A 23,985-nucleotide genomic window follows, 5' to 3' on the forward strand; every position below is an offset into this window, starting at 1 on the left:
TTCCAGGCTAGAGTCCTGGCCTGCCAACAACTGTCTCCAAAGACACTTGTTCCCAGATCCACTGTCAAGGTTCAGGACGGGGACTCAACGTGGACACCCGCCGTCGGCATTCCGTGACTGGTCGCCTTGGTGGGCGAGGGAGGGGATGTTCCCCGTGTCCACGTGGAATATAGCACCTCGCTCTGGGATGACCCCAGGGTGACTGATGGCCAGGAGGGGTTATCCGGCCATGTCCTGTCTGGAATGAAGTTCCCAATCATGTCTCAGTCTCTGATAGTGAAGATGATCGGTGAGAATACCCATGGCCTGTAGTGTTACCGGACCCGCGGCTTGATTGGTCTCCAGCCTGTGAGTCAGCCGTCCTGACACGGAGCTGGATGGGCGCCTGTCCGGCCCTGAGCTGATGGCTCCCTGCCTGTTTCCCTGGCCGTTTTTATATCATCAAAAGTTGGTGTTGCATTAGCCACATTTTAGGTGGAATCAAATGTCATAATTCTAGAACACTTCTTTATTGTCCCACTTTGAACAGTTCTCTGTCGTAACTGATGAGAATTATCTCTACCAAAGATGCTTCTATTTTCCACCAGAGAATACATGGGTAACACTATTCAATCTAATAATATAACATAAGGCTTTTAGAGGTAAGTGCTCACACACGCTGCAATCTATTGCATTGTTGTTTCAGAAATGTATCGTTCTCTTATTAAAAGTAGGTATGTATTATGAACATTTTAGGACACATAAGGAGACAAAAGGAAGAAGAAAGCAAGCAACATTTAGTGCCAACAATGTCAGTATTGTTGTGAATGTATTTTCAGTCGTGCTTCAATCAGCTGTCGGTACATTTTTCTAGCAGATTTGTATGATATGAAGCATACTCTCACAACTTTTCATGTATAAGAACTCGTTTCATTTTAAGGATGTAACGATTTCATGTAAGGATATTAACTGTTTCTCTGTTATGTCTGGTACAAGTATATCTGCCGGTTTATGCTTTCAGTTTTGTTGTTGGTATTTTTGGATTTGTGCAACGTTTAGTATGCGTGAGGTGTATCGACTTTTACGCTTTCTCACTTTCGCGCTCATGCTTAGGATTTTATCTCTTCCACACTGCAGTTATACAAATACCCATCTATGTTTTCGTATACTTTTAAGTTTTTGTTTTTACGTACCTCCCCAACTTCCTAGTATGTAACTGTTTTCTCACACAAATCAATCTTTCAAAACCAAGCCATTTAAAAAATACAGATCTCAGAATCATGTCCATGTTTTCAAAACTACTCCAAATAGACTCTTAAGGGAGCGGGTTTCATTTCAAACTCCCAAATAATGAGTTTCACTGCCAGAATGTGGTCCTGAAGTATTATGACGTGAGGACGTAAACTGAGAATAAGTTATTTGTGATGCCATAAATGAATTCTTCGTGGACTCAGATGGTGCCGACAGGATGCCGCATGCCGTCGCTGGGCGGCTTGGAAAGCATGCGGCTCAGAGATCAATAGCTTCTTGGACTGTAGTCCTGACTGCAGCCGTGATTAGCTCAGAGATGCTCGACAGTCCCTCTGGCTCTCGGGACTGCAGTTTGCTCTTCGGTCCAGGGAGGGCTTGGACCCCTAGATACCATCTTAATGAGTCACCCACGGCTGTCCCTGCAGGGACTGAGGGAACCAAGTAGCCAAAATAGCATCTCCTTCCTTTCAGGATGAAACAGACTCCAGTGGAGCAGCAGGAGGTAAGGAAACGAAGCGCTGAATTGGTACCTACCTCTTAGAGCCAGCGAATAGTTCCCTCTCCTTGGAAGGATGGGACACGGCTTCTAAAGCATGAATCCCAATTTGTTGTCACAAAGGACAGAGACGTGTTTTTGTAGGCTGGACCGTTGTGATGCATTTTAAGTGATGATTCACTGTTGGTTCTATTTTAGCATTTAAGTAATGCTAAAGGCACTGCTCTGTCAAGAGACCCCACAGTAGAGGAGTTCGTCTCGTGTTAGCCTGGAGCTTGCAAAAGCAAGCTGTCTACCCAGGATGATACTAAAAATATGCAGGAGGCAGTGTGACACAGGCACAGCTGATCAGAATGGGCTCCGACTGGAAAGTGCTGCTTTGCCCGGACGGGGTGGCCGGGAAAGCGGGCGGACGTCATCCCTGAATGTACCCTGGGGCCCAGTGACATGGGAGCATGTACCCAAAACTCAGCTAAGAATTTGGCATAGAGCACAGAAGAGATCAGCTCCCTGCCATTCCAGAGCATGCACTCCAGCTGGGGAAAGAGATAATGAACAGAAAACCAAATACAACACCATTTCAGACTGTCGTAAATGCTTGAAAGAAAATGAAGCAAATGAAGTGGCTTGAGTGGCCAAGAGTGGGGGTATCTTAAATAAAATGTTCAAGGAGGGTTCTCTACAGATGTGCTATCTGAGCATAAAATAATGAGGAGCCAGTCCCTGTAACACTTGCAGAAAGTGCATCCCAGATGTAGGGAACAGCAGCAGATTTTGACCTAAGGGAGGACCCCCGAGTGTTATTTGAAAGATGGTAAGAGGCCATTTTGGTGGGAGTAGAGTATGTGGGAAACGTGGAACCTCAAATCAGAGAGAGACGCTGCAGATGAGGCAAGCAGGGGCCACCTTGTACAAGACCAGATCCCAAGTACAGTGGAAAGCTGTTGGAGGGATTTAAGCAGAAGAGAGAAGTGAGTTGATCTACACGTTTAAAAGATACCAGTAGAGTCAAATAGCCCAGAAATTAACCCATCCATCTACAGTTAGCTAATTTTTCACAGAGTAGCTAAAAATACTTGATGGGGAAAGGTACTCCGTTCAAGAAATGGTGTTGGGAAAACTGGATACTCAAATGTAAAAGAATGTAGTTGGACCCGTATCTTAACGCCACTCACAAACACTAACTCAAAATAGAGTCAAGTTAAATATAAGACCTGAAACTGGAAAACTCCTACAAGAAAGCATAAGGGAAAAGCTCCTAGACATTGGTCGTGGTGATGATTTTCTTTGGAGATGATATCAAAAGCAAAGGCAATGAATAAGCGGCGAGACTACATCAAACTATAAAAGCTTCTACACAGCAAAAGAAACAGAAGAATGAAGAGGCAGCCTATGGGATGGGAGAAAGTATTTACAAACCACATATCTGAAAAGAGGTTAACATCCAAAATATATAAGGAACTCATGTAACTCAATAGCAAAAATTAAATAAATAAATAAATAAATAAATATCTGATTTAACAATGGGAAGAGGACCTGAAGAGACATTTCTTTTCCAAAGAAGACCTATAAATGCTCAACAGGGACGTGAAAAGATGCTCACCATTACTAACCAGCAAGGGAATGCACATCGTAAGCACAATTAGGTATCACGTCACACCTGTTAGAATGACAAGTATCCAAAAGACAAGAGGTGACAGATGTTGGTGAGGATGTGGACAAATGGAACCTTAGTGCACTGCTGGTGGGAATGCAGACTGGTCCAGCCACTGTGGAGAACAGTAGGGAGGTTCCTCAAGAAATTAAAAGCCTATCGTACGACCCGGCAATTCTGCTTGTAGTTATACGATTGAAAGAAACTAAATCACGGTATTGAGGAGGTACCTTCACCCTCCACGTGCGCTGCAGCATTATTCACAATGGCCAAGATGTGGAAACAACCCGGTGCCCACTGACAGAGGAATGGGTAAAGAAGATGTGAGATGTATATATTCAGCCATGAGGCAGAAGGAAATCCTGCATTTGAGACAACACAGATGGGCCTTGAGGACACTAGGCTGAGTAAAGTAAGTCAGGTAGAAAAAGACAAAACTGTATAAATCTCACTTATATGCATACTGTAAAAAAAAAAAAAAGGCTGTCTCAATTGGAGGAGCGTGCAACTCTTGGGCTTGGGTCGTGAACTTGAGCCCCACGTTGGGCATAGAGGTTCCTTAAAATGTTTTTTAAGATTAAAAAAAAAGCCAGACTCACAGAAATAAAGTCATGTGGTGGTTTCCAGGGTCAAGAAAGTAGGAAAGCGGGCAGTTGTTGGCCCAAAGGCATGAACTTCCCATTATAAGGTGAATAAAAGTGTAGGGGTCTAATGCACAGCATGCTGATGTAATTAACGATGCTGTATTATATACTTGAAAGTCGCCAAGAGAGAGTATTCTCAAATAGTCTCACTACACACACCCACACACACTTTTAATTATGTGAAGCCCTCAACGTGTTAACCAACCTTCTTGTGGTAACCATCTAGCAACATATACACGTATCAGATCATCTTTTTGTGCACCTTAAACCTACATGGTGTTCTATGTCAGTTATTTTTCAGTAAGGTGGCAAAAGACAAGGCCACCATGGCCATCCTGTGGAGTACAGACTCTGGGCTCTGGAGACAGTGTAGCCTGGAGAAAGCTAGTGACTGAGAAGCACGGCCTTAGGAGATTATGGTGGAGGAGATCATCATGTCAAGGATAGATTTAGACAGCAAATGGTTATGTTCCTTACCCTGCCAAGACTGACCTTTCAGCTCTAAAATTCATAGGTTCTACATTTTATTCCTTGGAGAGGCATTTTTCCTTTTTATAAGCTCATTTTAAATATGCCATTTATAATTAATGGCAAATTTTGAAATAACCTAAAAGAAGGTTGGTTTCTTTTAAGTGTCTAATAATCATGTTGCTAAGAGAAGATAAATTTACTTTTTATCTGGAGGTTAATGAAATCCTCTGTCATTTTTACATGTTAAAGTTTTTAGCTGGAATCCTGTAGCCCAGACAGTAAAGAAGAGAAAAGTGTTTTTGTGTAGTATTTGTCTAGGTGTGTGGGCATAAAGACACTTTATATTTAAAAAGTGCTTAACAGACATTTTTACCATATACCTATGCAAGAAAATGAAGTAAATTGAAGTCACACAATTTAGGAAGTATAGATATAAAATCTAACTAAGAATACCTCAAAGGGTATCCCCATAGAAGCTTCCACCAATATTCTGCTCTATGCCTCTCCTGTTTTTCTTTTAACTTCCCTTTGGACACTGTTTCGTCCAAGCCAGCTACAATGATGTGAAAGATCATCACCCAGCTCGTACTTAGAAACGAGTTCTAGTGCTCCTAGCTTTGCAAGAAGTTGGCCACATGCTATGGAGCACACCCATACCGTTTATGTCTCTGAGAATTGGTTTTCTGATCATTAAAATGAAAAGATTGCACTAGATAATAGTAAACTTCTTTCCAGCTACAAGATTTTAAGATTGTCGCTCTTGTGATTTTCATGCATGGTCAACATAACCCATCACTGGATTTTTGTGCTGGTGACTCTCAAATCTCTCTCCAAAGTCCTGGTCTCCCTCACATGGCCCACTCTCATTTAGCAAATCGCCTCCTCAGCATCTCTACCTGGATGTTGCATGGGCACCTCAAACATGCCGTGCCCAACAGGACTTGTTAACTTTCCCCAGGAACAACTTTTTTCTGTGTATGTTCCTCACCCTTGTCTAGACATCAGTCTCTCCTTGAGTGTTGTACCCCACCTTTCTTACAAGTGACGCTCTCCTCCCTTATCTACTTACCTGAGTCTATAAGACTCAGCTCAAGAGTCACCTTCTTGGGTCAGATTTTTCTAAGCCCACTTCTTCTCAGGTCCCACATAAGTTTATTGCACATGTTACTTACCTGTTCGTTTATGTGTTTACCTTTTGACATCCTAGAGGGAAGGTGTCGTTTCTTAGTTCCGTGATTCTACCCTCCGCTTAGAATGTATCACATAATTGGTGATTAGCAAATATTGAATGAATGAATGAAAATGAAAATCCCACGATGTGAGGGTTCCTCAGGTACTTATCCTACCTGGTATCTGTCCTCCCACCAGGAGCCCCTTCAAGACATGGAGAAGCTGTTGTCTCTCTTGCCCAACGTCACCTGCTCACCTGCTCGGAAGACTTCCATAAATACCAACCTTCATTTGTTTGCATGCATCCGTTTCCTGTGGGATCTCCATGTCCTTTTTATGAGAATCCTGTCTTGCAGAGTGCAGAGACCCAATTTCTCTTTCTGTCTCATGTTTCCTGAAGTTGAGACCAGAATGATGACATCTAGCCAGTTTTTAATAGATGTTCATTCCTTGAACCCCACGCTTGACTTAGTTCTCTCTTAGTAAACAACTAAATTTTTCTAACACAGGCATTTATACATAAACCAGTCTCATCATGAGCAATTAACATGTGCATTTCTAGCTCCTCAAAATGTTAATGAAATTTAGACCTGATACTTAGCTCTCGTTCTGTAAGTATACTTGGGTAAATAAGCCGGCAGATTTGAGTATCAGAATTTTCCTCAACATCATCTTCACATACGCTCTGGTCTGGCTAGGAGACCTCACCTGACTCGCTTTATTTTAGCAGGTTCAAGAAACCGTCTGTGATGTGTAAAAATGGTAGAATCAGCTTTCCTTCCCACTCTGTTTTTTACAGTTACTGCTGCTAGAGTAATTAGCAAGACAGTCACATACCAATTGGAGACCCATTTGTCTTTTAGGAGAAGTTTCTTTCTCCGAGATCCATTGCTGTCACCAACCCTTTGAGGTTTCTCTGAGATAACTGTCTCAGGTCTGCCCATTACCTTCTTTCCTCGGGTAGCACTTTGTCACTCCACAGCCATTTCCTTCCCCTGCCGTTCTGCCTGACATTTCTTGATAGAGTCAGGAATGGCCCGTTGTCGGTTAATTTATCTTTGGAAAGATCGCTGATACCATAGACCAGCTCAGTCGGCAGGATTGAACATGATGCAGAACCGAGTTCAAACCAGATAAACAATACTGATAATGACTGTTATTACTCTTTATGAGGCACCTTATTAAGTGCGAGTTATAATTACATAATTAGTGCATGCACCTCTCAAAACTACCCTCTTCTTGGAGCATCCCACACCAGCCTTTTACAGATGAGGAAGAGAAGGATCGGAGAGGTTAAGTAGATTGCCTGAGCTCACACAGCCTGCAGGTGACCGAGTTAAAATCTGAGCTCCTGTCTGCACGTTTTCCATTTCACCAGCCCTTATGAGTGAATGTGACTGTATCCATTATGTCCATAAATGTCCGTGTCTTGAATGAGAAGCGTTCCTGAGGAGAGGTGCCTAAGACAAATGGTGACCTGTCCAGCAAGACGGCACCCTCATTTCTGTTGTCACTTAGTTGGAAGAAGCTTTAGATGGCTGAGATACTGAAACTGTGCACATAATGAACGAAAACAGAGGTCTGATGGACTCACATGGATGTTTCTTGCCTTCTAGGAAGATTTCCAACCCGCAGCAGCCTCAGAGACCAACTGGGAGTCCGTCACTAGCTCTATCTCCGTAAGTAATTTAGTTTTCTATTGCCAGAAAAAAAAAAAAAAAAACTGATGGGGAAGCTAAGGTCAAGCCCAGAACAGCTCCAGCTGTGGAAGGATCTGTTAGCTTCACCAGAAGCCATGTTGCAGTCACGATGAGCTCTACCATTTCACGTAGATTATAGCGGGCGATGCCATGCACCAGGAAACCCCAGTACCCACTGCAGGAACAAGGGACGGACAAGGACTTCAGTATCTATCCATTTCAGGGCGGAAGGTTCCAGCTAGAGGAGCGTCCAGGCACAGCAGACACATCAGACTGGTCCGTGGCATAGGCTCAAGTGGGGAATTTTGCTAGAGTGTTTCTGGATAATCCAGGACACACTTGGAACCTTCGCCTTTTCAGGGATCTTTTCAGATGTGAGAAATCCCAGTGTTTACAGCAAGACAGCTTAAGTGCAAACCAGGCATGTGCCCTCTGACTGGGAAATGAAACATAACCCCCCCTGAAACCGTAACGTGGTCCACACCCCCATGTTCTTCCCCGCGAATGTAGTCATTCCTCTGTAAGCTACTTCCCTTTGTTCAGAAAGAACAGACCTTGTTTTCGCCAGTCCTGTGAGTAGCACCCGTGTAGCAGTAAAATACAAGGTCATAAATGCAGGTGTTCATTAGCGGCACAAAAGCGTGGCGAAAGCCTGCCCGTGGCTCTCAACCTGGGTCCGTGCGGCCGAGTCAGAGTTGATTCTTTTTTCATGTGATGGGCTCCCTTGCTCTCTGGGGAATTTTTGAGAAACTTCCTTCAGGTGGCAGGGTTTCCTTAGCTATGGATTCTGTGGCTCTTTCGTTCACCTGGTGTGTCCACTGGACTAGAACAACATGACCGATTCAAGAGGTCGGTGAGGCTTCTAATGGCGATATTGAGAGTGTTTTATTTGTTTGTGATAGTCCCGAATGCACACTCTGAACCTAGCTAAGTGCAGGAGTCATTGTCAGGCAGGCGAAAATGGAACCGAGGCAGGTGATACCTTAGTCCCGGGAGCAGGCTCGGTGGAAAGCTTGGCCAGGTGGCATTCTGGGACTGGCAATTCCAAGTGGATGCCGGTGGCCGCTTTTGCCCCCGGACCCCAGCGTGCTGTTCTGTCAAGTCCCCTGGCTTCTCCAGCATCGTACATGTGATGGCTCGGAGCGGTGTAGACATTCCTGCCCCAAGTGCGGAAGCTTACATGCTTCAGGGACCCCTAGCGAATTCAGGATAACCCGGGTCCTCTTGAGAGCAAGATTGTGCCGTCCATCGGGAGGATCTCCAGAAGCTCATTGCTGGGTCGGCATCCCCTGGTCACTTTTCTGGGCCCAGTTCCAAGGCCAGGTGCTGCTCAGCCCTCTAGAAATAGCAGGGACCCAGAGTCGTGTCCCTCAGCGTTCTGGTTCTCAGGAACCCTCTGGAATACGAGTAAGGACCCTTGGACCCGCCATGAACTTTGTATAAGCCGTATTTTGTGTTTCTTGAATGGCTTATCATTTTCAGGGTATTTTTCTCTTTTTTATAAATCGTTAACATTTTAAAGTCATTTGGTTGTAATGAAATCAGATCTACGGTGCCACAGAGAGGGGGCATACCCAGTGAGTTCTCTCCCATAAAAATAATTTTTAAACGATTACCCCAGAAATACAAATGTTCCAGTGGGTTTATGAGGTCATCTAGTCGTCCTTCACCTCATTTCCTAACCTGGTGTTTCTGTCACACGAGGACGGTTTCACATTTTACCTACGGTTTGTTCAGACTTGCTTTTCAGACTAATGTTGGGAGACATTAGATTCCCACCCCCCTCAGGGACTAAGAGCCCCCACCCAGGGCTTTCTCCTGAAGCGATGTCTAGGGACACACAAGCTCTCGGCACAGTCAGGAGCAAGCCCAGGAAACGTTTTGCCCGGAGCCCCCCAGATCCATCATAAGAGGCTTCCTTCCATGTGCATGAGCATGGCTTCATTCGTGTTCCTGCTTTGGTTTCAGAAAAAGAGGGAGGTGTTTTAATTTCAAAGCTTTTATATGCTGCCCTGCACCCAAATTTGGCCAGCTCTTTGTGAATTTTTGGATTTTAGACCCACATGATCATGATGCAAGGCTAAATGTAAATCACCTGGTGAATATGAGCCAGGTAGACTGTAGATTATCCAGATAATACAAAGTTGGATGGGAATTTGAAATTTTGATACGGAAGCATAATATCTGACTCTAGCACCTGATGCCAAGAGGGATGGAAACAGGAATGATGTGGCATAGCCGGGATGCAGTTTGTATCAGACACGCACACACATGCACACACGCATGCACACGTACCCATCCACACACACACGTGCACACGTGTACCCACACAGACACGCACATACATACCCACACATACACGCACACACACAGGAAGACAGACACGCACGCAGATACCCACACATACATGTATGTACACACGCATGCACACGTACCCACTCATATACACACCCACATGAGCACACACACACACACACACACACACACCTGGATTAGAGAGCTGGCCTCCTACCTTCACCAGCGGAGCTCAGGTCTCGCTGCCTCTTCCCCAAACTCCACCTCCCCTCACCCCCTTTCCGCTACAGGACCTATTTGAAAACCGCTCCTAAGATGCACCAGGGGCAGGTTCGTGCTTTTACAAGACCCCTTAGTCTTGCTGAAGAGGGACCACCATTCCTCTGGAGGCAGGCGGTCATTCATCATTGTTGACACACCTTGGACCTTGACTGGCTAAAAAGAGACAACATTACCCGAAAGGTTTTTGTTATTTCCCCTTTTCCCGAAGTGATAGATGTTTGCCCTTGAGGCTTCTTATTTGTCTGGCAGTTTCTTTAAAGACACTTTGAAACCATTTGAGGCTCTGTGCTCTCTATCTCCCTGTTAATGGGTCATGAATCTTTACAGAGATGTTTGAATCATGGCTCATTTGCCTCTAGATTATACAAGGGTTAGTGAAGTAAGTGCTTGGAAACTTCTGTGGGGACATAACCCATGGCAAAATGCGTGATCTCTTCCAGACTCTCTGTGATGTTGTAGTCCCTATTTAAAGAGTATTTCTGAGAATATTTTAACGACAGCTGGGATCACTAGCAAGCAACAGCACTTTAAAAATATATATGTGTGCTTCCCGTGAGAATCTCCCAGTCTTGGTGAAGACTAACTATCCTTGTTGACAGTAAATAACCTGGCTAAAGTACCACAGTGTATCAGATTGTCTCCAGAGGACATTCAAACCCCACTCACACAACCCCTGTCATGCCAGGTGACCTGTGCAGGGGAGACATGGAGGCTAAACATGGGGGAATAGAATGGATTCTGCCAAAGTTGCCACGGAAGGAGTTCAGAATTGAAATCCTAATCGTTGTTTGTTGATGCCAACATGGATGATTTGGGACCTTGAACCAAGAAATGAGATGGTGTCATTTTGATCTTGCCATTTAGTCAATACCTTCGTAATGATTATATTTCAGGTGAACTAGAAGTTTTATAACCTCCCTGGTTGTGATTTGCAAAACTGTGAATGACTCTCACTTCCCAGTCAGTTGCTGTCATTCAAGACTCTGGCAGAGCACTTTCACGTGATATTTACGCACATAACGTCTTAGGATCAAAAGCCTGTCGATGTTCCTCCCGTGTAGTTGCGTGACCGTTGTATTTCGTAGCACTGGACTTTTTCTGAGTACACTGAGCTGTGTGTCACTCCTAGGGGGTATCCTATCACTCTCCATCAGTAACGGACCCCACTCTCACTGCGGACGCTCTGGACAAAACAGTTGCAGAATTCGATACCGTGGAGGACCTGCTGAAGCACTTCAATCCAGAATCGTGGCGAGAAGACCTTGAGAATCTCTACTTGGAAACCCCCCGTTATCGAGGGAGGTCCTACCATGACAGGAAGTCAAAAGGTAAGAAACGCAGCCCCAGAGGTTCTTTGTAAGCCGATAGGAACATAGATAGCAGTACTCAGCAAGAGCGAAAAAATGGAATCTTTTTAACTCACTAAAATGAGAGGATTCCTGCCAGATTTATCACATACCTTTTCCATAGTACCTTCTAAGGAAGTTCCGTGTTTAATCCCAAACTGTGTTGTGTGTATGTGATTACGAAAGGTTTGGTTCAAAGACACGTCGTCGTTAGGAGCTGGGAAAAAACCCTTGTAAAATCTTCTGGACCAGCTTCTTGCTTCTCGGCAAGCAAGGTATGACTAGCCTCACCGTCAAGGGAGGTAGATAATTTGGCACAGGCTGTGTGGCCAGTAGGCAGCAGAGAGGAAGTGGGAGTCACAGTTTCTTGCCTCCTGTGCTTCTCTGATGGATAGGAGTCTTTTCACTCAGGACTCAGCCAGCAGGATAGGCTCCTGGTTAAGCAGTAGTCAGAACTTCTAGAGGATTTCACCCGTCCCCATTCAGTGTCTACTCTAAAAGGGGTTTTCAAGAGGGTCTCCTGTGTGCTCGGTACTCTGGACTCTTCATAGGATATAAATGTCCCAAAAAAGAAACAGAAGACCTGGGATGGTTTGCACAAGTGTGGGTATGCATTCAACTGGGGGTTCCAGGAAAGTATAACGAAGGGAGGGGAGAAGAACATTCATGAGAAAACATCTTGAGTTAACACTGTAATACTGAAACTCAAAAAAATCATATCTTCCTTGTACATCTGAGTGATGTGATCTGATAATGTTTCTTTGAATGTTTAAATGAAATTAATAGAGAACTATCTTGTCGTTACCTTTTTTTGAATAACATGGTAATTTCTAGCCTATTATGTTCTTGCTTTATTTGCTAAAATTTGTCGTGAAAGTTTTATCTCTCAAAGTCTCATCTGCCTCGTTTGCATCGTAGATGTGAAGGTATTTAGCTAAAATAGGGCTCGTTTGGTACATTTCAGAATGTCAGGGGTCCTTGTAAGAACTGTGAGCCTGGCCAGCTGGCACAGGTAATGTGTGTGTTAGTGAGCACAGCCCCTCAGAGCGTTTGGGCTGGAATGGCCAATCCGTTAACCGCCCGCTGGGTCTGTTGCTTATGGCTCACGTCTGACATCCTGGATACTTGAAAGGTAGAGTTCAAGGGTGGGCAGGAGAGTCACCGGTGCCCCTGACATTACAGAGATGTACCCTAATAGGCAGGTCACTGTAGCTCATACAGTGTCCCCAGGGCTCAGGTGGGATTCAACAGAGGAGAAATTGCATCTCTGTGGTGCTGTTGTCTTTGAGTCTCTTCTACGGTCAACTCGAAGGAAAGTGAAACGTTCACGGTGCTGTGAAACCTCCAGAAGAATAGGAGCCATGGTGTCAGACAAGGAAATGATAAGCTCCCACTCTGTCTTCAAGGGTCTTAGTCACCACGACTATCTGAGGGGTGGTTCTTCCTGACACGTGGTTGTTGGATTCTTACAATTTAAAAATCATCGAAATCCATTACGTTCTTTCCCTTGGAAGTTATGTCGTGTTGGAGGCAGAGCGTCTGGGTTCAGATCCTACCACTACCACTTACAAGTTTGGTGATTTTTCAGTGAGTCCCTGGCCTTCCCGTGCCTCAGTTTCCTCATTGGCACCATGAGTGTGACCACACTGGCCTTCAATGATTGTTAGTGGTGCTGTCGAGAACAGCCAGCCCCGCGCGCTTGTTCAAGAAGTGTTAGCTCACTCTGGCTACGTAGAATCCTGAAGGATGTTAGTATCACATCACTGGCGAAGCCTTCCTTGTCCCTCGTCCCCTCCCTGTGCAGTCCACCACCCCAGCGTTTGGAGTACTTGGGACATCACAGCATTTCTGTGTCCTGCTCCTGCACTGTTATTGTGGCGTGGGGTTTTCTCTGAGGGAATGGGAGATCCCAGGACCTAAGGGTCTCGTCTCCACTCGACTGGGGAGCTGTGAGAAGCTGCAGGTGTCCAGTCCCAGACACCCCGACTCATGCCTCCCGCGGGGAGGCCAATGGAGATTGATCCTGAGAGGCCGCCAGGGTTGAGAGCCACCGTTTTAGGCATTGTTCATCCCGTTATGTCGGGTACTTGGCATAGCCTCAGACACGTTTTAGGTGCTCAGTTAATGTTTGTGAATTGAAGATACTAATAATCCAGCATAAGCATATTTCCAAAGTTTATAGAAACCCACCCCACAGACTGATGAAGGAGGCTTTGTTAAGAATGCCTTTGGTTACTGATAGAACCTTGCGAGAGCATTCAAGGTGACATTCCAGTTATTTCTGACAGAGTAAACATTTCTTTCCGTTGTTGGCTCAGGTCTGACTTCTTAAGCTCTTGTTTAAAACGGCTCGAAGGCAGATCTGTGCTTTGTCACTTAACACTGGTGAGTCACCACTGTCTGTGCACTGTTCTAAATGTGCCGGTTGGTTGTTTATCATTCCACTGATGCTGGGCCACCTGTGTGTATCTCTCTCACACACACAGACAAGTCCCGTTTAATATTCCAGCTGTCGTTCTCAGCTTTGAGAACTTAAAAATACAAATTCATGGTTTATATTCTGGTGTAGAGGAAAGGGAGCGGTGAAGGAACAGCAGGAATAGAAAAATGGTTACAGACAAGGGAGGTCCACTGGATGCCAAATAAAGAGTGAACTTGCTAGGATTCCTAAAAGCGTTCCCTCTCGTGGATGTGATCATTTTTTAACAATGTTGTGCAAAAACAAACATCAGTTCTGGGTAACTATGGAATTTCCATTCTTCTGATTGCCTATGCTCATCAAAGGGGCACTTCTCTTGATACCCAAGAGAGGTGCTCAAAGATGAGCCTTAAATGCAAATGTAGAAAACACAGAGTTTTATAATTGTAAAATAAAGCACGCACACACTGGGTGAAGAACTGTTATAATAAAGTAGAAACGATTAATATTGGGTAGAAAACTGTATGCTTTGCTTCTATGGTTTATTGCAAGGCGGATTTGGTGACCTCGCTGTCTACATTTTTTACATTGTTTTTTAACGTTTGTTTATTATTGAGAGACAGAGAGAGACAAAGCGTGAGCAGGGGAGGGGCAGAGAGAGAGGGAGACACAGAATCTGAAGCAGGCTCCAGGCTCCGAGCTGTCAGCACAGAGCCCGACGCGGGGCTCGAACTCACAAACTGCGAGATCATGACCTGAGCCGAAGTCGGACGCTTAACCGACTGAGCCACCCAGGCGCCCCTCACTGTCTACACTTCTAAAACTCATGGGTAATAGGTAAGCTCAGACTTGCCTGTAAAAGCTTCTGGTCTGAAGATAGAACAAGTTAACATATCTAACGTTAAGTTTCTTAGAGGGTATGGAGAAAACGGTAGCACGGATAATCGAAATCCATACATAACTGCAATTCCCAAATCCAATTTTTACCAGTAATTTCAGCCTCATACTTTCACCTCAAAGCTGCCTTAAAGTTTAAAAAAAAAAGTTGTTTCAAGTTCAAGTTGCATTACTTTTTCTAACGAATATGCTAATCATATAGCAAACTTGTCCCTAGTTAGGTAAACAGCTGTATGGATCTTCTACAAACTGTATAATCATGTCGTAACTATTGTGGCCTAACTGAAAGCTGTGATTTCTTTAAAACACAATCCTTTAGGGGCGCCTGGCTGGCTCAGCTGGTAGTGCGCGCAACTCTTAATATCAGGGTTGTGAGTTCAAGCCCCACACTGGGCGTGGAGCCTGGTTAAAAACAAAACAGAAACACAGTCCTTTACCTTTAGGGCAGTGCCTCTTTGTCCCAGTTCATAGCATGAAATTGGACGACTTTAAATTCAGAAATGATCAGTCTCAAACTCTACCGGAGTGGGCTTTGAGACGCCATTTACAAATGGAGATTAACAATGTAAAAGAGATCTGTGTTTTTACTTAATTCCAGGAGAACTTGACTTTCCCAAATGATAGTGTGTTTGTCATAGAAAAAAATCCAACACATGATAGCAAGGGGGAAGGCTGTTGTTACAACATTAAAGGTTGTCATTAGAATACGGGTATAATTGTTCAGGCACCCCAACTTAATAGGTTTGAACTACAGTTTTACTTACCAGAAGTAAATTCTTCCCCAAAGAGTTGGCCTTTTTTTAGTGCATGTGCCAAAATTGACATGCACTCCTCTTTAAAAAAAAAAAAAAATCACTGTTTCCACACTGAGTGGAGCAAATATATTGATACTAAATTGATTCAAAGTGACAGGGTTTGAAATACATCATTTTTACAGCCTCTAAATGGTTAGATGTTCTAACTCTGGGACAGTTATCAGCCCATCTCATAGGCTCCAATACCAGTTCTGTGATTTCTTACGTGACATTGTTTAGCTCTAAGATCTAAAACACTTGCCTTTTTAATTTGAAAACTATTTATAGGTAAATACCAGGCATAGTAGCTGAGGACTAAATGAAATAAATATGTTTACTATCAAACTGTTTGAATTGGTTCTGAATTCTTCTAGATCATAGATCAGAATACTTTTTATTTTTAAATTAGTTACTTGTTGCTGCTTCTATATCATGTTCTTGTGTAGTGACTAGGAAAATACAGGTTTTGCTCTTTCAAACATGACTTAAGATGAGGGAAATAATTTCATAATATATTAAGACGTGAACATAGCTTAGAACGAGCTGAAGTCATCACATGTTGATTGCTTGGAAATTTCTTTGTCTGCCTATCTGATGTCTGCGTAGGAACTTGCAAAAGGCTTTTGGCTGACCCTGGCAATGAATCAGATAAATCAGTCTTGAGATAACATCCCCCTGTAACCACCTCTCTGGACATTAAACAGAGATACTGGGGACATTAAATCAAAATGGATTTATTTTTCTAATTTGTAACCTCAAAAGAGAGATGGCTTCATTCAACTTCCTGAACCACATAGTTTGCACCAAGTAAAAGCTGTCTTCATGATTGTGAAAATTGTCTACCACAAATTTGATAGAAATAGAACAAAGGAGAGGATGCTTTAGTGGGAGTCAGGGAAACTTGCGATAAAATTCTCGCTCATGTCCTAAGAACAGGGGCCTCGGGGAGGTCACTTGTAGACCCCCAAGTCCCTGCAGAATGGCTCTAATTATAACCGCCTTGCAAAGTTGTGTGAGGATTCGTGAGAGCAGACTGTCTAAGCCAGTGGGCCCTCAGGAAGCGACCCCTACTGTGATTACTCAAACAACACTGTGCAGAAGCAGGATGTCTCTGTGCACCCTTTCGCTCCCTTCCCTGAGGCCATCATGAGGAATCTGGAGAGTCTCCTGCATCGGAGCCAGATATCATCAGATTGAAGTATCTGTGAAATCAGTTCACTCCTTAGAAGTCTAATCAGCAAGTAGTCAACTTTTCTAGGATCTGTTTACCCAGAAACTTTCCTGGCCCCGTTTTGCTCGGTGCCTGTTTCCTTTGCAAAGCTTCTTCTGCTGCTTCTTTTTTTTTAGACTCTAGCCACTGTGTATGACCCATGTGACTTGTAAGCATCTGGATTTCCTGCTCGGTTCGCCAGAGAGCATTAATAGAAACCGTATTGTCCCATGGTGTCGTGTGCGTCTGTGCGGCCACAAGTGAGGCAGTTGAGGGAGGTGTCAGCACAGGGACGGCGACCCTTTTAGTTCTTTTCCTCCTGGTGCCCCTGCTTTTCTCCTTTTGGCCCATCTTTGTGGAAGCCCTGACCCATCGTCCTCCCAGCCCGGTGACCACCACCCCCCCCCCCGCCCCCGTCGGGGCAGGTGACTCAATTCACGTTGGTCAGCAAGCTCCAATTAGCAGTGGAGAGCCGGAGTAAGTGTGAGACAGGCACATGTGCCTTTTCCACATCAGTCGCTGTGGCTCGTGGTGGATGTTTCAGCCTCGTTGTTCCCTTGCTGGCTCTTCCTGTGAAGCACTGGGGATGCCCACCTGGCCTCCGTTTGCTCTGTGCCCCCGTGGACTGAGGGAGAAGAGCCTTCTTCCTAGAGCGCAGTCCCCTGCCCAAACTACCTGTCCTGGGAAACCCAGCTTTATCCTAACTCCACTTTATCCCAAGCGGATCACCACCCTGCCATGGCTGCCCAGCCTGGGAGGCACGATACAGGCCTACGGCAGAGATCCCGCAGGTTCGGCTCCGGACCGGTTGGTCCACAGCCACAAAGCAAAGACCTCGATAGGACAAGTCACACGAATGCTTGGGTTTCCCAGTGCATGTGAGAGCTTGGTTTATATACTGTGCTTCAGTCTGTCAGGTGTCCCACAGGATCGTGTCCACAAGGCAGTGTTCATAGCTTCGTTAAAATACGCTTTCTTGCTAGAAAATACTAACCATCATCTGCGCTTTCTATAACTCATAACCACTTATGATAGATCCCCAAAACAAATATAATAATAGTGAAAAACGTTTGAAGTACCGTTAAGAATTATCAGAGTGTGACAGAGAGACATAAAGTGAGCAAATGCTCCTGGAAAAATGGGGCCAGTTAGGGGCGCCGGAGTCGTTCAGTCGGTTGAGCATCTGACTCTTGATTTTGGCTCAGGTCATGTTGTCACGGTTCATGGGATTGAGCCCCGTGTTGGGCTCTGTTCCGACAGTGTGGAGCCTGCTTGGGATTCTCTCTCTCCCCCTCTCTCTGCCCCCACTCTCCCTCTGTCTCTCAAACACAAACAAATAAATGTTTACAATGGCGCCAGTAGACTTGCCCAACTCAGGGTTGCCACAGACCTCCAATTGGTGGAAAATCACGGTATCTGCAAAGCATAATCAAGCGAGACACAGTAAAACAAGATGTGCCTGTCTTGGCTTTGTCTGTCCTATAGACAGAATCTCTGCAATCCCAGCATTGGTTCCCTCTGAAGGCAAATAATTATCAATCCATTCAGCTCTTTGCATGGCTTCCGATTGGTTTTCATGGCTAAGACTGCTTATAGGTGGGGGCAAGAAGGAGGTCAAGAAGGAGTGGGGACAAAATGAAGATTGTGAACAGACATAGGTTCCCTCACTTCGGGGAGGGAGATGATACTCACTATGCTGTTCAAATACTGAAGAAGAGGGGCGCCTGGGTGGCTCAGTCGGTTGAGCGTCCGACTTCCACTCAGGTCATGATCCTGCGGTTTGTGAGTTCGAGCCCCGCGATGGGCTCTGTGCTGACAGCTCAGAGCCTGGAGCCTGCTTTGGATTCTGTGTCTCCTTCTCTCTCTCTGCTCCTCCCCCAGTTGTACTCTGCCTCTGTCTATCAAAAATAAATAAATGTAAAAAATATTTTTTTTAAACTAGTTCAATAGGTGCTTAGCAGTTATTTCTAAAAAGACAAATACACTAAATTGATCCGTGCCCATAAAACAGATGGGGATTTCTCAATGTATGAGTCGCTCTCCACTCACTCCCCTTCTTCTTGGCTGTGGGGTTTCAAGTGGGGATCTGAAATGGTCATTTTTTAACATCAGAAATCTATGACCAATGGATGGCACAACTCCAAAAAGTGACCTACCAGGCACTTTGTAAGGTACTAAGAACTTGCAAAGTAAGTCTAGGAAGTTAATGCCCTAAAAATCTGGTACATAGGTGTTGATTTAATTTGTAGCCACTAACAAAATTCTGTAAGATGCTTCACTTTTGCTTTGAAAATGGCCCTGTTGGGGCGCCTGGGTGGCTCAGTAGGTTCAGCGTCCAACTTCGGCTCAGGTCATGATCTCACGGCTCATGAGTTTGAGCCCCGCGTCGGGCTCTGTGCTGACAGCTCAGAGCCTAAAGCCTGTTTCAGATTCTGTGTCTCCCTCTCTCTCTGCCCCTCCCCCACTCATGCTCTGTCTCTCTCTGTCTCAAAAACAAATAAACGTTAAAAAAAATTTTTTTAAAAATACTGAAGAAGACAGAGGCTCTCTGCCGTTTGCTAAAGGACAGTGTACTTTTCTAGCAGAATCTGATAAATGGGTGTGTGGGCACGGAGCACATGCTCGGGTGTCTGTCATTGGCAACGTCTTGAAAATGACAGGTCGGGATTGACCACGCGCCTGGGAAGCCCGGTCACTGGGTCAGCACGCAGTCCCCCAGTGGGAGGCTCCAGCATGGCTGGGGGGAGGTAGTCTTTGCCTGTCCCTTCAGATCTTCGGGCTGCGGCTCCCAGCGCCCGCAGGCTTGGAAAAGCCTGGATTCAGGGTCCAGCTCCAGCACTGACTGCGGGTGCGGCTGTGGACCTGACAGAGGCTCAGTGTCCTCCACGGTGGAAGTGAGACCGGGAGGGGTGTGTAATTCATAGCACGGATGGCGAGTGCGGCAGGCGTGCGTGTGAAGAGATGTTCACGCTGCCTGGTTCTCGGGCTGCAGTGGCCGGGATCCAACAGGCCAGCCCGGCTCTCCATCCTCCCGCACCTGAGCCTCAGCAGAGTGCAGAGCGAACACCGTGCCTCCGCCCTCCGCCTCCCCTCCCGGTGCTCAGCCCCAGGACCCATCCCCGCGCACGGACCCGCTGCACCCGGCCTGGGCTGTGAGGCCAGGGTTGCGAGAAGACGGTGCTCCCACCGTAGGTGCGGTGCCCCACGCTGGATTCACGTGTGCAGCTCTGTGACCACGTGTCAGCCTCTCCAGCAGGTTGTGCACACAGCCTGGAAAACCGAACTGATGTGGAAGACCCATGAAAAGACCGGGCCCAAACTCCCAAGGACGGCGAAGGCGGGATTATGACGTGATGCACAGCAGGTGACGTGAGGGTAAAGGACTGAAATTAACGGGGCCCTTGAATGAACCCGGGAGCATCCTGGCCGCCCTCAGTGTTCCTCTGTGGAGACTGACGCAGGAATGGAAGGGGCGGCCTGTCCCCGGGCCCTGCCTCCCTGAGGCTCCACGCCAGAGCCCCCTCCTCAGAAGTCCCCCCGCCCCCCGCCAGCCTTCCTGGCCCCTCATCCTCCTGCCTGCCTACCAGCTGCACAGCCTGACCAGCCCTTGACTAGAAGCTCCCTCACCCCGCAGGACGGCTGCAGTCACGCCTTGCAGTTACTGGCATCCGGCCAGAGGAACCTTTGTTGCTGGCTCTAAATCGAGGGCCGCAGTGGCCTCCACGCCCCAGGAAGCAGGGCGGCCGGAGTCCACGGCAGCCGCCCAGGGCCGCAGGTTCTAGTCCCATCAGTGAACCGATGATGCATAAACGTGAGTGTGCTGTTAGCCCCTTTGTGGCCAGGGCGGGGGGACTCTGCCACTGCCATTGGGGAAACGGTCATCCAAGGACATGAAGAGTCTTGCTTCCAGACGAGGAAGGCAGACGTGTCCGTCACCCTGAGTTGTGGAGGGCGCCTTGGGGTTTGGCCAAATCCTGCTAGGAAGCATCTGCTGTGCCATTGCCCAGGTTATTATTCTGCAAGGCCTGAAGCTCCTCACCACGCCTCCCCAGTGCGGCACAGGCAGGCCCCGGCTTCCTCCTTCGGCACCTGTCATGCCCCCTCCCTGCTTGATGTGCTAGAAACCCGAGCGACGGGGAGAAGAGCTTCAGATGCTAGTTTCGCACTCACTGCTCCCTGGGAAAGCATGGGAACCACAAATGGGGCCTCAAGTGTGAGGGGACCCGCGGGGGGCCGAGCTGCAGACCCTCAACGGCTCGGTGCCCATGCTGACTTCCTATCCCTCTCTGCCCCCGCACCCTCCACCCCCTCTCGCCACTAGGCCCTCTTCACTCCTCCGGGGCGGACCACACAGACCCCACCATCGCGGGCTGCAGGTGCAGCCCTCCGCATCAGCCCCGGTCACCGCACAGTGATGCCCAGGCCGGCGTCACCATTGATGCGAAGGTGACACTTGTCATGGATGATGGCCGCACTTCCTGATGCATTTATGTAACCCTTCCTGCTTGGCTCGCACTTATTCCCAGGGCTTCAGCAGCAATAAAATGGTTCCTTTCCCAAGACGGAGTTCATTCGATTTAAATCCGGATTGATTGTGGCTAAACTTACGACATGTCTTCACAGAGGAAGGAAGAAACAGCCATGAATTATGCACGGAAATTATTCAGCATGTCTTCACCACCGCCCCCCTGCCCCCCGCCCCCCCCCGTGCCGCGGGCTCAGCGCACCGCAGCTGGGGGAGGGATCCCTGGCCTTGAGACTCAGCACCTACTTGCCCAGGTGGAAAGCCTCTTGGGGCACCTCAGTGCCCTTTAACTCCTTCGAGAGGTCCCCCGGCCATGTGGCCGGATTTCAGCTGACCTCGCGCTATTTGGGGGACCCTCTGTCCACTGTGAGCTTCTTTGGTTTCCCGCTGATGTGTAGTCTGGACAACAGCCTTGGCCTCTGCCCCCAGAGAGCACGTGAACTGCTCCTCAGGCCCTTGGGGTTTAAGACTAAGACCCCGGGGGGGGGGGGGGGGCGCTGGAGTCCAGACTCCGTGGGACTCCTCCCACGCGTCCCCGGCCGGTGACAGGAGCATGGTGACGTGGTGTGGGGGCCAGTGTGGTCGGAGGACTTCCTCCTCCCTGCGTTCTTGGGCCAAGCCAGCTGCGGCCGTGGCCGCCAGCCCGCGGTTTGGACACCGAGCACCTACCGGGAAGCTCACGTGGATTTTTGAGGACGTTCACTGTAACTCACGTGACCCGGTGATAGAACTTCAATTCAAGTAAATGTTCGTGACTAAACTGTGAGAATTTAGGGCGATGCTCTTAATTCATGGAGGTCCCAATAACCACACCCCCTTAGCAATCATTTACCCAGAGCCACGACCAAAAGAGAGATAGAGGAGAAAGGCTTGAGCCTTTTTTTTTTTAACCTTGACTTTTGAGCCTTTGACTTTAAAGGGAAGGATGGAGGGAAACGGGAAGCGAGTCAGGATGAATAAGGAGAAGCGAGTGCCGGGGACACGAGATTCAGTCCTTGGACTATTGCTGTGAAATAGGTAATGTTGTGCTGTGGCAGCCGAGGCTGCCAGCACGTAGGTCACTTTCCGGCTACCAGGACGCACAGTCAGCGTGGTTCGTGCAGAGCCCGGCCCTTAACCACTGTGCTGTACTGCCGTCCAGGATCCGGTGCGAAATACGCATCCGGTGCGGCCCGAAGACGCCATTTTCTTTGACGTTTTCGTTGATCTTGGAGTTAAAATGAAGCCAAAACCTTTTCCTGCATTACACTTCTTTGTAAGATTTCATCACCAGCTAAATATACTACAGCGGTTGTCCTAATGAGTCTCTGATAGAATTCAAGTCATATTTACATAGTGGTTTCTTTACAATCAGGAGGGGATCTATTTTGTTTTTAAGGTAAAGGCAGTTATCTTAGATGGCTGAACATTTCATTTTATTTCCTCAGAAAAAAAATTTTTTTTACATTAAAAAAAAGATGCAGTGATGGGGCACCTGGGTGGCTCAGTTGGTGAAGCATCTGACTTCGGCTCAGGTCATGATCTCACAGCTTGTGAGTTCGAGCCCCACGTCGGGCTCTGTGCTGACAGTTCAGAGCCTGGAGCTGCTTTGGATTCTGTGTCTCCCTCTCTCTATGCCCCTTCCCCACTCACACTCCATCTCTCTCTCTCTCTCTGTCTCTGCCTCTCTCAAAAATAAATAAACATTAAAAAAAATTTTTTTTTAAAAGGGGGTACCTGGGTGGCTCAGTCGGTTGAGCGTCCAGCTTCGGCTCAGGTCATGATCTTGCAGCCTGTGAGTTTGAGCCTCATTTCGGGCTCTGTGCTGACAGCCTGGAACCTGGAGTCTGCTTCAGATTCTCTGTCTCCCTCTCTCTCTGCCCCTCCCCAACTCGCACTCTGTCTCTCTCTCTCTCTCAAGAATAAACACACGTTAAGACAAAAATTTTTTTTAAGATGCCAAGAAATTTGAACCAAGGTAAAGATTGAGCCAAAGTTTCCGGAATCTTTTTGTTTTCTTCTTCGTTGTCGTTGATCATTCTATTTATTGTTATTACTATCATTGCAGGGCAGATCGGATCAAAAGAGAATTAGATTTTCCCCCTTCAGTGTGTGGGCTGATAACTGAGATCCCGAGGGCAGATTTGATCCCTGGAGTGAGGCTGTCCTGTCCTGGCAGAACCTTCCGGCCCCTTGCCCAGAAATGCCTGCCGAGAGGGTGCTTGCTGAGGGCGGTCTGCCGCCTCACATGGTGCCTGTGTCTCTTACAGTTGACCTGGACAGGCTCAATGACGAGGTCAAGCGCTACAGCTGCACCCCCAGGAATTACTCCGTCAACTTACGAGAGGAGCTGAAGCTGACCAACGTGGTTTTCTTTCCACGCTGCCTCCTCGTGCAGCGCTGTGGCGGTAACTGTGGCTGTGGGACCGTCAGCTGGAAGTCCTGCTCCTGCAATTCAGGGAAAACTGTGAGGAAGTATCATGAGGTGAGTCGCCGTCAACCGTCTTGGTTGCAATCCTGCAACACTACCACACGGAAGCTCTTTGCAGCTGCAAATGTGATGCAGTCTCCAGGGTGCACACAGTTGTTGGGGTTGTTCACTGCACAAGGGCACCCAGCCGGAGGGTCGACGGGGAGCTGAAATTATACGTGTGCTAACCTTGCCAAGCCACGTGCCTTGGGGCGGGGCTAAGTCATTCCTGAAGAAGGGACTCTTTTTCCTAATCACATAATACCACCTGTGGGCGACAGCCCCCTTGGTAGATTATGCAATCAAATGTATGATGCCGTGAGGCACAGCTTAACTAGCCTCCTTGTAGTGATATGGTGGTATTCCTAAAGGCCATAACTGAAAAATCCGGGCCGCTTTAAAA

General features: G+C 47.0%; 1 protein-coding gene across 2 annotated transcripts in view; it reads left to right on the plus strand.

The window, feature by feature from the left end:
- Positions 1 to 23,985, plus strand: part of PDGFD (platelet derived growth factor D) — a 221,723-nt gene that overhangs the window by 185,340 nt on the left and 12,398 nt on the right. For both annotated transcript variants that reach the window (XM_053900564.1, XM_053900563.1), the window contains exons 4-6: positions 7,282 to 7,344; positions 11,072 to 11,270; positions 23,383 to 23,597. In XM_053900564.1, coding sequence (XP_053756539.1) covers positions 7,282 to 7,344; positions 11,072 to 11,270; positions 23,383 to 23,597 — 477 coding nt within the window. The remainder of the gene's footprint in view (positions 1 to 7,281; positions 7,345 to 11,071; positions 11,271 to 23,382; positions 23,598 to 23,985) is intronic.

The sequence above is a fragment of the Panthera pardus genome, unplaced genomic scaffold, assembly GCF_024362965.1.
Source record: "Panthera pardus isolate Hobbes unplaced genomic scaffold, ASM2436296v1 HiC_scaffold_12, whole genome shotgun sequence".
In the NCBI taxonomy this organism is placed as follows: Eukaryota; Metazoa; Chordata; class Mammalia; order Carnivora; family Felidae; genus Panthera; species Panthera pardus.